This window comes from Mastacembelus armatus, chromosome 4 (genome assembly GCF_900324485.2).
Source record: "Mastacembelus armatus chromosome 4, fMasArm1.2, whole genome shotgun sequence".
In the NCBI taxonomy this organism is placed as follows: domain Eukaryota; kingdom Metazoa; phylum Chordata; class Actinopteri; order Synbranchiformes; family Mastacembelidae; genus Mastacembelus; species Mastacembelus armatus.
This window is the reverse complement of record NC_046636.1, coordinates 13,593,166-13,609,066: the sequence shown is the minus strand read 5'-3', so window position 1 is coordinate 13,609,066 and position 15,901 is coordinate 13,593,166. Positions and strand designations below refer to the sequence as shown.

General features: G+C 42.2%; 1 protein-coding gene across 1 annotated transcript in view; it reads left to right on the top strand.

Moving 5' to 3' along the window:
* Positions 1-3,720: 3,720 nt before the first annotated feature.
* ptprfa (protein tyrosine phosphatase receptor type Fa) overlaps positions 3,721-15,901 on the top strand; it is a 363,596-nt gene continuing 351,415 nt past the window's right edge. Inside the window, exon 1 of the mRNA XM_026323606.1 lies at positions 3,721-3,843. Within this exon, the coding sequence (XP_026179391.1) occupies positions 3,750-3,843 (94 nt within the window). The 5' untranslated portion in view covers positions 3,721-3,749. The remainder of the gene's footprint in view (positions 3,844-15,901) is intronic.

Here is a 15,901-nt window from a genome sequence, read left to right as displayed (position 1 = left end):
GGTGCCACAGACCAACAGACCCAGTGCTGTTGGCAAGACATTCAGTTGATACTGAAGGGAAAGTGGTAGTGGGGATGAGCCAAATGAACCTCCCATTGTGTTTCACATGTTTGATGGAGTTCTTTAAACAGGTTAAAATAAGTCATTAGGACAGTACTTACAGGTCCTGATGGGAGCCTGTTTACTGTATGTGAGTAAGTGAGAGTAAGTGAGGTTAATTTACTTTTTACTAACAAACACTAATGATTTACATGAAATAATCCCACTGTGGGTAGTATCAACAAAAACTGAAGATTGATTTATTGTAGGGCTGCTGGATTAGATTGCATTAGTTTGAGCTAGGTGTGCCTGGGCATTGTGTGTTTTCAGAAAAATATATATTTATGGAGAACTAGTAACTCTGATTCATTATTTCATTACTGTTGTTCATTTGGATTCATGTAATTGAATTAATAGTCTGTTCACTCCATGTGTGCCCTATGGTGTTTTTGTCAGCTTACAGTGGGTACGGAAAGTATTCAGACCCCTTTAAATTTTTCACTCTTTGTGTCATTGTCGCTATTTGCCAAAATCAAAAAAGTTCATTTTATTTCTCAGTAATGTACACTCAGCACCCAATCTTGACAGAAAAAAACAGAAATGTAGAAATTTTTGCAAATTTATTAAAAAAGAAAAACTGAAATATCACATGGTCATAAGTATTCAGACCCTGTGCTCAGTATTGAGTAGAAGCACCCTTTCGAGCTAGTACAGCCATTCTTGGGAATGATGCAACAAGTTTTTCACACCTGGATTTGGGGATCCTCTGCCATTCTTCCTTGCAGATCCTCTCCAGTTCTGTCAGGGTGGATGGTGAACGTTGGTGGACAGCTATTTTCAGGTCTCTCCAGAGATGCTCAATTGGGTTTAGGTCAGGGCTCTGGCGGTGCCAGTCAAGAACGGTCACAGAGTTGTTCCGAAGCCACTCCTTTGTTATTTTAGCTGTGTGCTTAGGGTCATTGTCCTGTTGAAAGGTGAACCTTTGGCCTAGTCTGAGGTCCTGAGCACTCTGGAAGAGGTTTTCTTCCAGGATATCTCTGTACTTGGCCGCATTCATCTTTCCTTTAATTGCAACCAGTCGTCCTGTCCCTGCAGCTGAAAAACACCCCCACAACATGATGCTCCCACCACCATGTTTCACTGTAGGGATTGTATTGGGCAGGTGATGAGCAGTGCCTGGTTGTCTCCACACATACCGCTTAGAATTAACGCCAAAAAGTTCAATCTTGGTCTCATCAGACCAGAGAATCTTATTTCTCATAGTCTGGGAGTCCTTCATGTGGTTTTTGGCAAACTCTATGCCGGCTTTCATGTGTCTTGCACTGAGGAGAGGCTTCCGTCGGGCCCCTCTGCCATAAAGCCCCGACTGGTGGAGGGCTGCAGTGATAGTTGACTTTGTGGAACTTTCTCCCATCTCCCTACTGCATCTCTGGAGCTCCGCCACAGTGATCTTTGGGTTCTTCTTTACCTCTCTCACCAAGGCTCTTCTCCCACGATTGCTCAGTTTGGCTGGACGGCCAGGTCTAGGAAGAGTTCTGGTCGTCCCAAACTTTTTCCATTTGAGGATTATGGAGGCCACTGTGCTCTTAGGAACCTTGAGTGCTGCAGAAATCCTTTTGTAACCTTGCCCAGATCTGTGCCTTGCCACAATTCTGTCTCTGAGCTCCTTGGGCAGTTCCTTCGACCTCATTCAATTACACACTGCAGTTACTCTAGTTAAAGTTTATGTATCCAGCACCATACTGTTGCAAAAATAATAACTGGAAAAATATAGGCAACTTTTATGGTTCAACCTGTTCAACCAACAAATGTGTAAAACAGTATAATTTTACTAAATAAAACACAGAAATAAAAACTACAATATGCGAAAATAATTAGACCAATTTCTAAATTCAATTTTCTTTGGCGCTAAGGTGAAATTAAATTACAGATGGGTATTGTGTGGATTATTATGATGAAGTAAAATAGACACAAACAAAACTGAATTGAACCTAAAAATTTTCTGCTCCTGACATTATGTTTAAAATGTTTTAATCATATTTTTAATCTATGCACATAACAGTCAATATGCTCATTCTGATTCATTTCCTGTTTTTCAATTAATTGACTAGTCATAACCGCACTAAAAGATAGTGAACAGATAGAAGTGGCTACTCTGGAAAAGAGGCATTAAATGGGTCAATATGTTCACTTTAAGCCAATAAGGCTTCATAGATAAATAAAATGTGTATTAGTTTCACTCTCAACCTTCTAACCCCAGTGTCTTCTAACAAAATCATTGAGTGCTTGGTGAGATGACTTGAGAGTAACTGCAGTTAACACACTCAGTAATTGACAGGGTGTCCTCAAAATCCACAACATTTATTATAGTTATAGTTTCCTCTTTACAGTTGAGACAGTCTGGAGACCTATAAAGTAGTTAATATACAGTATACACTATACACTATGTAGGTAATGTAATCATGTTTCCTCACATGTTGCACTTCACACTCAGTGCTTGTAGTTGCAGGAGTGCATGTGTAGCATTATAACCTTTTTACATATGTAGAAAATGTAAGTCTTTAAAATGAAGATCACTACTACTGTCAAGGAGCACTCAGAATGGATAGAGTAAATATTTTGCCAATAACAATTGTAGCAAATGTATATATGTAGTGAAAACAAATATGTTTATAATGTTGGATTATTAATATCATAAACTGCAGTCTGGCCGGTCTGTAGGAGAAGCATCAGTGTTCCTCAGAAGTCTTTCTGCTGCAGGCCTGAGGCATCCGTTCACTGCCTTTCGTCGCTCTCTTCGTTTGGTCGTTGACCATAAGGCAAGGTTACTACAGAGCACAATGCTGGTTCCCCTCCGCGTGGGCAATGGAAGCAGGTCTCTTTTCTACTTCATTGATATCCGTTTGGGTTTGGGGAAATCCTAATGGATGTTGTCTGTCACTATTTTTGAACATTATATAGGCCTACACTAAACTACTATTTTGATAATTACGCTGTAAAATATGAAATATGACTCCCCCCGTAGCTGCGCCCGTTGCGTGCCCAGTGTTGTCAGGGAGACAGGACTGAAAACTTTTCATGAGGAGGACGATGGTTTTATGGATTTACTCAGGGATAATACGTATTTTGGACTGAAAACATGGATGCACTATGTTCCCTGCATTCTAACGAAAAAATTATATGCAACACTTGCTGTTTCAGTACATATGTGGATTTGTACACACCAGTGAAGGTAAGAAGTGGCGTCTTTCCAGCATTTGTACTCTTGTTAAAAATTAAGAAACTGTAGTCGCTGTGATAATTTAATCCTAAATTGCTTTGTACCATTTGAATCGTGAGACTTTCTCCTTTCAAATGATATATAGTCTGTCAGACTTTATTCAAATTTGTCCGACGATCGTTGGTAATACATCTGGAAATACAGCCCAAATACAGTTTTCAGTCCACCCCTGGGCCCGGGGTTAGCAATCGGTTAAAAATATCAAAGTTGATCAACCCCAGAAAATGTTTAGAGCATCAGGTGGGAAAGATTTAAATACATATGCTGATTGAGGGGTTTCACAGGACCACACACACTGAGCTACACAGAGCTTCTGCCTTTCACACCACTTTTTTTGTCGCTCTTGCAGGTGTCACTCTATGATTGTATGAGATCATAGCCAATCAGCAACAGTGTGAGGATCAGAGGAAAGTGTACCAACAGTCACACCATGCACCTTACATTCAGAGGACTGTCACTGCTCACCAGGGGAGTTCTACATTTCCTGCTGCTGGCCAGACTGGTGTTGCCTTCTCACACAGAGAGTGAGTATTGATATTATCCACACAGTGCAGAGCTCTGCCCACATTATAATATTTTTTACTTTAATACATCTTTCTTGCATCAGTCTATGCTAGAAAGCTAAGTTTAACAAATTAAAATGAATCAGAATAGCTTTACTGATGAATTTGGTAACACTTTTTCGGCATTAATAAGTCAAAGATGTGTTTGGAATTTTTTAAACAGTGGTGGCAAATGTTACAAATTGGACTAAATGCTTACATTTGATAGTGAGGTTATTTACTTTTTATTTACAAATTTTTCAGCTAGAACACTTAAGCAGCATTATTACTCCACACACTGTTGGTATAATACTTTATCATATAAAATTTCAAATTAAAATATTCTCACTTTCTATCAGCTATTTGCATTTCAGCGAGTTTGATTCATTTATTGTGTTGTGTTGTGATGATCTGTGTGGGAGAGGGGTTTATTCTGCAGGGTTTGTATTTTTTTTTAGTTCTTGTTCACCTTGTTATGAGGGGATAGATGAACTGCTTAATCACAAATTGAAGAATAGTAGTGAGAGCTTGGGTGTGGTTAAATGATCGGAAAGTGGGTAAACATGTTCTGCAGTAACTGATATTTTTTTATATTTTATTAACTTTGGTGCACTTAGAACTGTTTACATGCACTCATAAAATGGTGTGAAAAAGTGTTGGCCCCCTTCCTGATTTCTTTTTTTTTTTTTGCATGTTTGTCACACTTTAGATCATCAAATAAATTTAAATATTAGTCAAAGATAACACAAGTAAACACATCATGCAGTTTTTAAATTAAGGTTTTTATTATTAAGGGAAAACAAAATCCAAAACTACATGGCCCTGTGTGAAAAAGTGTTCAAATCAATGTGTAACTTTGAAAAACACAGGTACATTATGCATAATCTTTTCATTTAATGCTTACCACACTTTGTTTCTTTTAACAGTAGGCCACAGATGAAAAAGTGGTGAATGTGACTAAGTTTTATATTAATAATGTCTAATTCAATGGGCCAGAAGGACCTGGTAGCAGATTTAAATAAATATAAGAACATTGTAGAAAGAGGTAAGGCATGGGCTCATTATTATAACCTTATTAGTTTTAAGAATATTTGACACATAAAGAAATTAAACATTATTCAGTGGTTTTATTTCAACATGCAGTTGCTGTCATTCCAAACACAATACAGTTTCAGCACGTCCCCTGCAAATCATTACAGTCCTCTTCAAAATTATGTTTTTAATGTAGACATTTCAACTTTATTCTCAACAAGCAAAATTAAATTAAATCTTCCTCTAATACTCTGTCATATCTTCAGCTGTATAACAGGAGGTGATGTGATTAACAAAATAACAGTTATTCTAATAGGCCTATCCACACAGTGCCAATGGCAAAAGACTGTGGAGCCTAAAGATTTAGTTCTGAGCTGAGGATAAATCCACACTGTACCTGTGAGGAGACATCACTGTCCTTATACTGACTGACTGATCATAAAAACAATCACATCAGTAACAATAAATTATTGGCTACTGATGTAACTGACTGAGCTTCAATTATCAATTTTTTTGGCACAGAGAACTCTGAGGTTCTCTGTTCCAAACCTCTGAGTTTCCCTAACCTCATGGTTTTCACTATACTGGCTTACTGGAATACCCCTCTGGTCCTCAATAACTGCAGCTCTGTTTGTTTTTCAAGTATGTCTGGCCTTCCATTGGGTGGCTGCACAAGGAATGTTGGAGCTCTTATTTGATTCTTCACACAAATACTTCCTGTGTATTACCAAGTGTAATATCCTGAAAAGGAGACTGTCTGAAACAGTAAGGTCTGGGTTATTACAGAAGTGGATGCTTAAGGGCATATAATTTAGTACTTGCTACTTTTTTTATGAGACAGGTATTCTGCAAGTGTTTATAGATTGTTGGGTACTTAAACGTGTTTAAGCAGCAAGACAATTCAACAAATATGAAGCAGTTTTTTGTGCATGGGTCTTGTTGAAAATACACAATGAAATGTGGAAATAACATGAACAATAAGTAAGACAATAAGCAGAGCTTTGTATGACCTTTGTGCCCCCAAATGAATTTACCTATGTCCCAAATTTACTGTTAGATCTCAGAACATGCAACGATACACTGATCTATAAAATATCAGTTAGATTTTGTGGGACAGTATAGGAAGGTACTACACCTTGCAGTATTGTATGTTGGCACCTTCTATTATGAAAAACAAAACAGGTTTTATCATGTGTTAGTCATTTAAAGTAGAGTCACTGTTGTATGCACATATGTACATTACTCATTTTTCTGTCAACAGCACAATACAGTCATGCTCTCATAAGTCAGTCTCTTTCTGTTTATGTATTGTACTGATACAAGGAAGCAGCAGGCAGGAGAGGTTTGTGAGCAATGATATAATCGGAGCCTTTTTCAGTATGTAGACCAGGTAGGGGCAGGATGATGCCGCTAAACCTCAGAGATGGAGAAGGAGATCCTTTGAGGGCAATGTTTCTGATCAACAGGTTCATTATCAGGGCTAGTTACTTTAGGACTGTAATGAACCCATTGTGTAATTTCCTTCCACAATTCAGCAGATAGGAATTCATCAGGGGTACTGTGTCAGAAATTACCTTCCAATGTGAGCACTTTGTGTTAGGCTATCGTGGTGTCGGTGGTGAAGGGAAAGAGTGAAGACCCAAATGCAGGACAAAACAGGCAGGTTTATTCCCCTGGATCGTCCAGAGCTCAGGCAAAACACAAAAACGTCAGCGGACAGGCAGACAGGACAGGCACGCTCTTCACACTACCAATTCTCATTCGCAAACATAACTAATGTTCCGGCGGGGAACAAAGGAAAACCAGGGACATATATAGACAGAACTCAGGACACAGGTGAACTTAATCTAAACTAATCAAGAACGGAAACACAAAGCTACCTGGGACTAACACAAACAGAGGCAGAAACAAGACTCGGGGCCTAACAGTACCCCCCCCTAAAAGGCCGGCTCCCAGACGGCCTAAAAGGTCCCATCACAGTGTCCATCATGAGGCCCGACAGGGCAGAGTTCAGTGTCACTCTGGGGATCGACCCCTGGGGCGCACATAGTCCGAAGCCGTTCGGGCGGACGGCCTCGCAGGCAGGCGTGGGTCCGAAGCCGTTTGGGCGGACGGCCTCCCAGGCAGGCGTGGGTCCGAAGCCGTTCGGGAGGGCGGCCTCGCAGGCAGACGTGGGTCCGAAGCCGTTCCGGAGGACGGCCTCGCAGGCCGGCGTGGGTCCGAAGCCGTTCCGGAGGACGGCCTCGCAGGCAGGCCTCGCAGGCAGGCGGGGGTCCGGAACCGTTCATATATAAGCGGCAGTTTGTGTGGGATCTTCCTTTTCTTTTCTTCATCTACTGCAGTAAGAGTAAATATTCTGTCTGAAGTTTTTTAATTTCTGTAAGATGTTTCGCGCAACAATAGTGGTGCCAGGTTTTGCAGTAAGTGTGGGTTCAGCTGCATCTTTGGGGGTGATCTGCAGCCCCCCTAAATGCATGCCAACTGGGCCCTTTAGGCGCAGCAGCTGATGCTTCTGCAAGCTGCTGTCCCTGGAAGAGCTAATACTAACCTACAACAGCGCAGGAGAGTGTCTCTCCCTCGTCCCCGAAGAGTGCTAGCAGACTGAGGCGGTGTCTAGGCAAGGGAGCTAATGTTACACTGGCCTCCACCTCCACTTCGTTGCTGGCTATGGGTAGTTTTTTGTAGTGGCTCACTCCCCTGTCCAGACCTGATCGTTTCCAGATTCCATGTGTTTCTCTTCTGCAGCTAACGAGTCTGCAAAGCTAAAGGCGCTGGCTTGCACCCTCTCACCAACCAGGTAAATAGATGGTGATTCTTTTCAATTCAATTCATTTCAAGTGATGAGTTGATGAGGTGACAGACCAGACCAAGAGCGGTTCATAGACCCGTTATGAAGCAAACAACAAGGACCATGACGTCGCTCGGTATGGCGAAGCTGGGGCCCCACCCTGGAGCAGTTAACAATTCATTAACTGCTACATTCTGATACTAGTCTCGATTTTGACCGGTATTTATTGCTATTTCCTGACTTAACGCTCGTTAGCCTACTGGTTAGCTTAGGTAGCTAGTTAGCTTAGCTAACATGGCCTCTCCCTCTCGCTCTCTTTCTTGCTCGGTGTGCCACATGTTTAGTTATTCCTCTGCCTCCTTTAGCGATAATGATACCTGTAATACAGTGGGTACGGAAAGTATTCAGACCCCTTTAAATTTTTCACTCTTTGTGTCATTGCAGCCATTTGCCATGATCAAAAAAGTTCATTTTATTTCTCATTAATGTACACTCAGCATCCCATCTTGACAGAAAAAAACAGAAATGTAGAAATTTTTGCAAATTTATTAAAAAAGAAAAACTGAAATATCACATGGTCATAAGTATTCAGACCCTGTGCTCAGTATTGAGTAGAAGCACCCTTTCGAGCTAGTACAGCCATGAGTCTTCTTGGGAATGATGCAACAAGTTTTTCACACCTGGATTTGGGGATCCTCTGCCATTCTTCCTTGCAGATCCTCTCCAGTTCTGTCAGGTCGGATGGTGAATGTTGGTGGACAGCCATTTTCAGGTCTCTCCAGTGATGCTCAATTGGGTTTAGGTCAGGGCTCTGGCGGTGCCAGTCAAGAACAGTCACAGAGTTATTCCGAAGCCACTCCCTTGTTATTTTAGCTGTGTGCTTAGGGTCATTGTCCTGTTGAAAGGTGAACCTTTGGCCCAGTCTGAGGTCCTGAGCACTCTGGAAAAAGGTTTCCTTCCAGGATATCTCTGTACTTGGCCGCATTCATCTTTCCTTCAATTGCAACCAGTCGTCCTGTCCCTGCAACTGAAAAACACCCCCATAACATGATGCTCCCACCACCATGTTTCACTGTATGGATTGTATTGGGCAGGTGATGAGCAGTGCCTGGTTTTCTCCACACATACCGCTTAGAATTAACGCCAAAAAGTTCAATCTTGGTCTCATTAGACCAGAGAATCTTATTTCTCATAGTCTGGGAGTCCTTCATGTGTTTTTTGGCAAACTCTATGCAGGCTTTCATGGGTCTTGCACTGAGGAGAGGCTTCCGTCGGGCCACTCTGCCATAAAGCCCCGACTGGTGGAGGGCTGCAGTGATAGTTGACTTTGTGGAACTTTCTCCCATCTCCCTACTGCATTTCTGGAGCTCAGCCACAGTGATCTTTGGGTTCTTCTTTACCTCTCTCACCAAGGCTCTTCGCCCACGATTGCTCAGTTTGGCTGGACGGCCAGGTCTAGGAAGAGTTCTGGTCATCCCAAACTTTTTCCATTTGAGGATTATGGAGGCCACTGTGCTCTTAGGAACCTTGAGTGCTGCAGAATTTCTTTTGTAACCTTGGCCAGATCTGAGCTCCTTGGGCAGTTCCTTCGACCTCATGATTCTCATTTGCTCTGACATGCACTGTGAGCTGTAAGGTCTTATATAGAAAGGTGTATGCCTTTCCTAATCAAGTCCAATCTGTTTAATTAAACACAGCTGGACTCCAATGAAGGAGCAGAACCATCTCAAGGAGGATCAGAAGAAATGGACAGCATGTGAGTTAAATATGAGTGTCACTGCAAAGGGTCCGAATACTTATGACCATGTGATATTTCAGTTTTTCTTTTTTAATAAATTTGCAAAAATTTCTGTTTTTTTCTGTCAAGATGGGGTGCTGAGTGTACATTAATGAGAAATAAAATGAACTTTTTTGATTTTGGTAAATGGCTGCAATAACACAAAGAGGGAAAAATTTAAAGGGGTCTGAATACTTTCCGTACCCACTGTAAGTGTAAGGTTCTGTTAGCCTTGGAGGCGAGGATCACTGATTTGGAAGCGCAGCTCTGCACCTTCGAACAAAAGCCAGCTAGCCTAGCCCCGTTAGCAGGTGTGGAGCCACTGAGCTCAGAGTCTGTTAACGGTCCAAGGGCAGCTCCGGAGCAGCCCGGAGAATTAGCCTGGGTGAAGGTCTGATGGAAACATATGCCTAAGCAGAAGCCCACGGCTCATCACCTGCCTGTTCACGTTTCTAATAGATTTTCCCCGCTCAGCGACACACCCGCTGAGAAACCGACTCTGATAATTGGCGATTCCATAGTCAGGAACGTGAAAATAGAGACACCAGCCACCATAGTCAAATGTATTCCTGGGGCCAGAGTGGGCGACATCGAATCAAATCTGAAGCTGCTGGCTAAGGGTAATCGTAAATATGGTAAAATTGTTATTCACGTCGGCAGCATTGACATTACGCCAATCGGAGGTCACTAAAATTAATGTTGAGTCAGTGTGTAACTTTGCTAAATTAATGTCGGACTCCGTAGTTTTCTCTGGACCCCTCCCCAATCTGACCTGCGATGACATGTTTAGCTGCATGTCGTCGTTCTGTCGCTGGCTGTCTAGGTGGTGTCCAATTCAATTCAATTCAATTCAATTCAATTCAATTCAATTTTATTTGTATAGCGCCAAATCACAATACAAATCATCTCAAGGCACTTTACAAAAACTAAAACTAAAAACCCAACAATTCCCTTATGAGCAAGCACTTGGCGACAGTGGAGAGGAAAAACTCCCTTTAACGGAAGAAAAAACCTCCAGCAGAACCGGGCTCAGTTTGGGCGGCCATCTGCCTCGACCGGTTGGGGTGAGTGGATAGAGCAGAGAGAAAAGAACAGCAACAATAAACAACAAATAGACACTGCAGGTTGGTGGGACCAGTAACTGCACATCAGCGATATACAGCTCCAGGACCAGGGACACCTGCAGAAGGTACAGAGAGAACAGAGAGAGAGGGAGAGAGCACAAACTAGGGGAGAGAGAGAGAGCACAAGGTTAGTAACATTCAATGGTGGAATATACATGAGGTGGGAGGAGAGAAGAGAGGGGAGGGGAAGGGAGGGGTGGGGGTTAGGGTAGGCGAGCTCAGTGCACCGATGGTCCTCGGGCAGTCTAGGCCTATAGCAGCATAACTAAGGGATGGTTCAGGGTTGCCTGAAGCCAGCCCTAACTATATGCTTTGTCAAAGAGGAAGGTTTTAAGTCTAGCCTTAAAAGTATAGAGAGTGTCTGCCTCCTGAACCCAGGCTGGGAGCTGGTTCCATAGGAGAGGAGCTTGATAACTAAAGGCTCTGCCTCCCATTCTGCTTTTGGACACTCTGGGAACCACAAGTAGACCTGCACTCAGCAAACTTCCAGCAAACGATGTGGGCTTCATAGACAATTCGGCCACTTTCTGGGGAAAACCCGGTCTGCTAGCGAGAGATGGCATCATCCCACTTTGAATGGTGCAGCTCTCATCTCTAGAAATTTGGCCGAGTTTATTAACCGACCTAAAGCCTGACAATCCAGGGTGGGGACCGGGACGCAGAGAATCAGTCTAAAACACCTCTCTGCAGTTTCCTTAGAGCCGTCACCTCCCTCAAACCACATAGAGACTGTGTCTGTTCCTCAAACATATAAATCAAATAAATCAGAAGTTAACAGAAGAGGAGTTATTCATAAAAACTGGCATCGAAATTGAACATCTAATAGTTTTTCCCCCAAATTCTGTTTTGTCAGATCAATCTTTTGAATTTAAAATGATGGATCATGCAGCGTTTGGAAGAAAATTCCACTACAGCAGATGTTTATCTGACAACGCTGTTAATAAATTTAAGAAAATGATTTCATCTTTATTTACATCTATGCCAAATATAAACATAGTGGAGGGCAGCTGCTTCAATCCCACTCCCTACTAAATTGATCATATTGTTGACAGTGATGTAACCTCACTGCGTGAAACGCTTGATTCTGTGGCCCCTCTGAAAAAGAAGTTAGTGAATCAGAGAAGACTAGCCCCATGGTATAATTTACATATTCGTACCTTAAAGCAGGCATCACGAAGGCTGGAAAGGAAGTGGCGTTCCACAAACTTAGAGGAAATTTTTCTAGCCTGGAAAAACAGCCTACTAACATATAAAAAAGCTCTCCGTAAAGCCAGAACTGCATACTATTCATCACTAATAGAGGAAAATAAGAACAATCCCAGGTTTCTTTTCAGCACTGTAGCCAGGCTGACAAAAAGTCACAGCTCTGTTGAGCCCAGTGTTCCCTTAGCTCTCAGCAGTGATGAATTTATGAGTTTCTTTACAAATAAAATCACAATTATTAGAGATAAATTTCAGCAGATGCTTCCTATACCTGCAATAAATAAATCTTCTACTACAGTAGCTCTCGAATCATCTGTAGGACCTCAGTTATGTTTAGAGTGCTTCTCTCCCATAGATCTCTCTGAATTTACATCAGTAGTTGCTTCCTTGAAATCATCAACGTGTCTCTTAGACCCCATCCCGACTAGACTGCTTAAAGACACCCTGCCATTAACCCTCTGGGGTCTGAGGGGGTTTTTGGGGCCTGGACAAATTTTGACATGTCCTGACATTTGTGCTTTTTTCAGTGTTTTTTAAACATATTAATGTCTAAAGTCTAATAACACTGTAATCAGCACAAAATTGGCTACAATAATATGTGAGCAGCAAGTTTATACATTATTGTGTTTTTGAGAAAAAAGTGTTTATGCATGGTTAGTGAAAAACTACCATTTTTTTACTCACTGAAATAAGACCATAAAACACAAACAGAACATTGGTTCACAAGACTTTGGAGACCAACATGTTGTAGGCTAAAGTGTTTACTTCAGAGTGCTGTGAATGCCATCTTGTTCACACATTCACAGTAAACAACACACTGATTTAAATTTTCTAAGACACTTTTTGTCCAGAAAGGCCATATGCAAGAGGGTGTGTCTGAGGATGAATAGTCATGTGATTTACCTGAGAACACAAAAGACGCACTGAACGACCAGACAAAGGCGCGCATAATGAGCCTTTCAGTCAATGTAGATGGGACGGATTAGTGCAGCACAATACAACACAATGAGGAGCCAAACGATCCTCATTTGAGTTTAAATCAGTGTTTTTACTCTGAGGTCAAGCTAAACTATTTGTCTCTGTGAGGACTGTAAGGAGCGCCGCTTCACGTGCGTAACGCGCCATCATCCAAATGCGTCGAAAAAGTGAGTAAATTCTATGATGAAGTTTGATATTTTGTGTCATTTTTCAGGAAAAAACAGGAAAAAACGGACTTCTCCTTACGTTCATACGGATTAAATAAAAAGTGATGATTTGTTTTTGACTTGAATTGTTTCACTCAAAAGAAAACATTTCAAGCTTTCTAGCCATATAATTCTTATTTTTATGAGCCAGGTATTCGCTGAGATTCTGGTTGTTTTATTTACGCGTCTGTGAAGAGAAATGGCAGAGACAGAATGTCACGGTTTGGTTACGGAGGAGACTTCATCCACAAATGAAACCAAAGGACTGAAAGGAAAGGGCTTTATTTCACACAGACAGTTATAACAAACAATGACCAGTAGATGTCCATGAAGGGCTAGTTCAGATGAGAGTGAGCAACATCCGGCGACTTGCAGATCAGCGGCCTTGTTTCTCCAACGTATCTGCGAGCGGGATCTCCATTGCTAACCATACATGTCTTAAAAGCCCGACTCCAGTCGGGATAAAAGGGGCGCTGAGCTCCCTGCTCAGTGGAACAAGCTACCAGTCTGTGTGAAACAACAGGAGAACACAGGGCACAACAAAAATACTTCCCTGGTCTCCTCTCGAGTCTGTGAGATGAATGACGGTGGAAAGAAAGTCTCAGTCGATCCTCCGACGACTGGGAAGCACAACGTATCCTCCGACGTGTGCTGAGAAGTTACGTGCCGTGAGTAACGGGGAGGTTGGTAAACAGACAACCCGGCAGCTGCCCATGGCGCCACCAGGTGTATAAGAACCCCTGTGTAACCAACGAGGCGCAGGTGAAAACAATAACTAATCAAGGGAACTAAAAAGAAACCCAAGACAACAAAAACCAGTTCCCGTCATGATCCTCCAAAATAAAAGCAAACGGAAGTCCCGACTGCAAAAAAGTTCATTTTATTTCTCATTAATGTACACTCAGCACCCCATCTTGACAGAAAAAAACAGAAATGTAGAAATTTTTGCAAATTTATTAAAAAAGAAAAACTGAAATATCACATGGTCATAAGTATTCAGACCCTTTGCAGTGACACTCATATTTAACTCACATGCTGTCCATTTCTTCTGATCCTCCTTGAGATGGTTCTGCTCCTTCATTGGAGTCCAGCTGTGTTTAATTAAACTGATTGGACTTGATTAGGAAAGGCACACACCTGTCTATATAAGACCTTACAGCTCACAGTGTATGTCAGAGCAAATGAGAATCATGAGGTCGAAGGAACCGCCCAAGGAGCTCAGAGACAGAATTGTGGCAAGGCACAGGTCTGGACAAGGTTACAAAAGAATTTCTGCAGCACTCAAGGTTCCTAAGAGCACAGTGGCCTCCATAATCCTCAAATGGAAAAAGTTTGGGACAACCAGAACTCTTCCTAGACCTGGCCGTCCAGCCAAACTGAGCAGTCGTGGGAGAAGAGCCTTGGTGAGAGAGGTAAAGAAGAACCCAAAGATCACTGTGGCTGAGCTCCAGAGATGCAGTAGGGAGATGGGAGAAAGTTCCACAAAGTCAAGTATCACTGCAGCCCTCCACCAGTCGGGGCTTTATGGCAGAGTGGCCCGACGGAAGCCTCTCCTCAGTGCAAGACACATGAAAGCCTGCATAGAGTTTGCCAAAAAACACATGAAGGACTCCCAGACTATGAGAAATAAGATTCTCTGGTCTGATGAGACCAAGATTGAACTTTTTGGTGTTAATTCTAAGCGGTATGTGTGGAGAAAACCAGGCACTGCTCATCACCTGTCCAATACAATCCCTACAGTGAAACATGGTGGTGGGAGCATCATGTTGTGGGGGTGTTTTTCAGCTGCAGGGACAGGACGACTGGTTGCAATTGAAGGAAAGATGAATGCGGCCAAGTACAGAGATTTCCTGGAAGAAAACCTCTTCCAGAGTGCTCAGGACCTCAGACTGGGCTGAAGGTTCACCTTTCAACAGGACAATGACACTAAGCACACAGCTAAAATAACAAAGGAGTGGCTTCGGAACAACTCTGTGACCGTTCTTGACTGGCCCAGCCAGAGCCCTGACCTAAACCCAATTGAGCATCTCTGGAGAGACCTGAAAATGGCTGTCCACCAACGTTCACCATCCAACCTGACAGAACTGGAGAGGATCTGCAAGGAAGAATGGCAGAGGATCCCCAAATCCAGGTGTGAAAAACGTATTGCATCATTCCCAAGAAGACTCATGGCTGTACTAGCTCAAAAGGGTGCTTCTACTCAATACTGAGCACAGGGTCTGAATACTTATGACCATGTGATATTTCAGTCTTTCTTTTTTAATAAATTTGCAAAAATTTCTACATTTCTGTTTTTTTCTGTCAAGATGGGGTGCTGAGTGTACATTAATGAGAAATAAAATGAACTTTTTTGATTTTGGCAAATGGCTGCAATGACACAAAGAGTGAAAAATTTAAAGGGGTCTGAATACTTTCCGTACCCACTGTAAGGCTACGTACCACAGGCCTTTAAGACTGCAGTAATCAAACCTTTACTCAAAAAGCCTAGTCTTGATCCAGGAGTCTTGGCTAATTATAGACCAACATCCAACCTGCCATTTATTTTTAAAATCCTAGAAAAAGCTGTTGCTAAGCAGTTATCAGACCACTTACACAGGAACGAACTCTTTGAAGATTTTCAATCAGGATTTAGAGCACATCATAGTACAGAAACAGCACTGTTAAAAGTTACCAACGATCTTTTCTTAGCCTCAGATAATGGACTTGTTTCTATACTTGTCCTCCTAGACCTTAGTGCTGCATTCGACACCATTGACCGCAACATCTTATTACAGAGACTGGAGCATGTGATTGGTATCAGAGGAACAGCGTTAAAATGGTTCCAATCCTACTTATCGGACAGATTCCAGTTTGTTCATGTCCATGATGAGCCTTCCACACGAACAAAAGTTAGTTATGGAGTTCCACAAGGCTCTGTGCTAGGACCGATTCT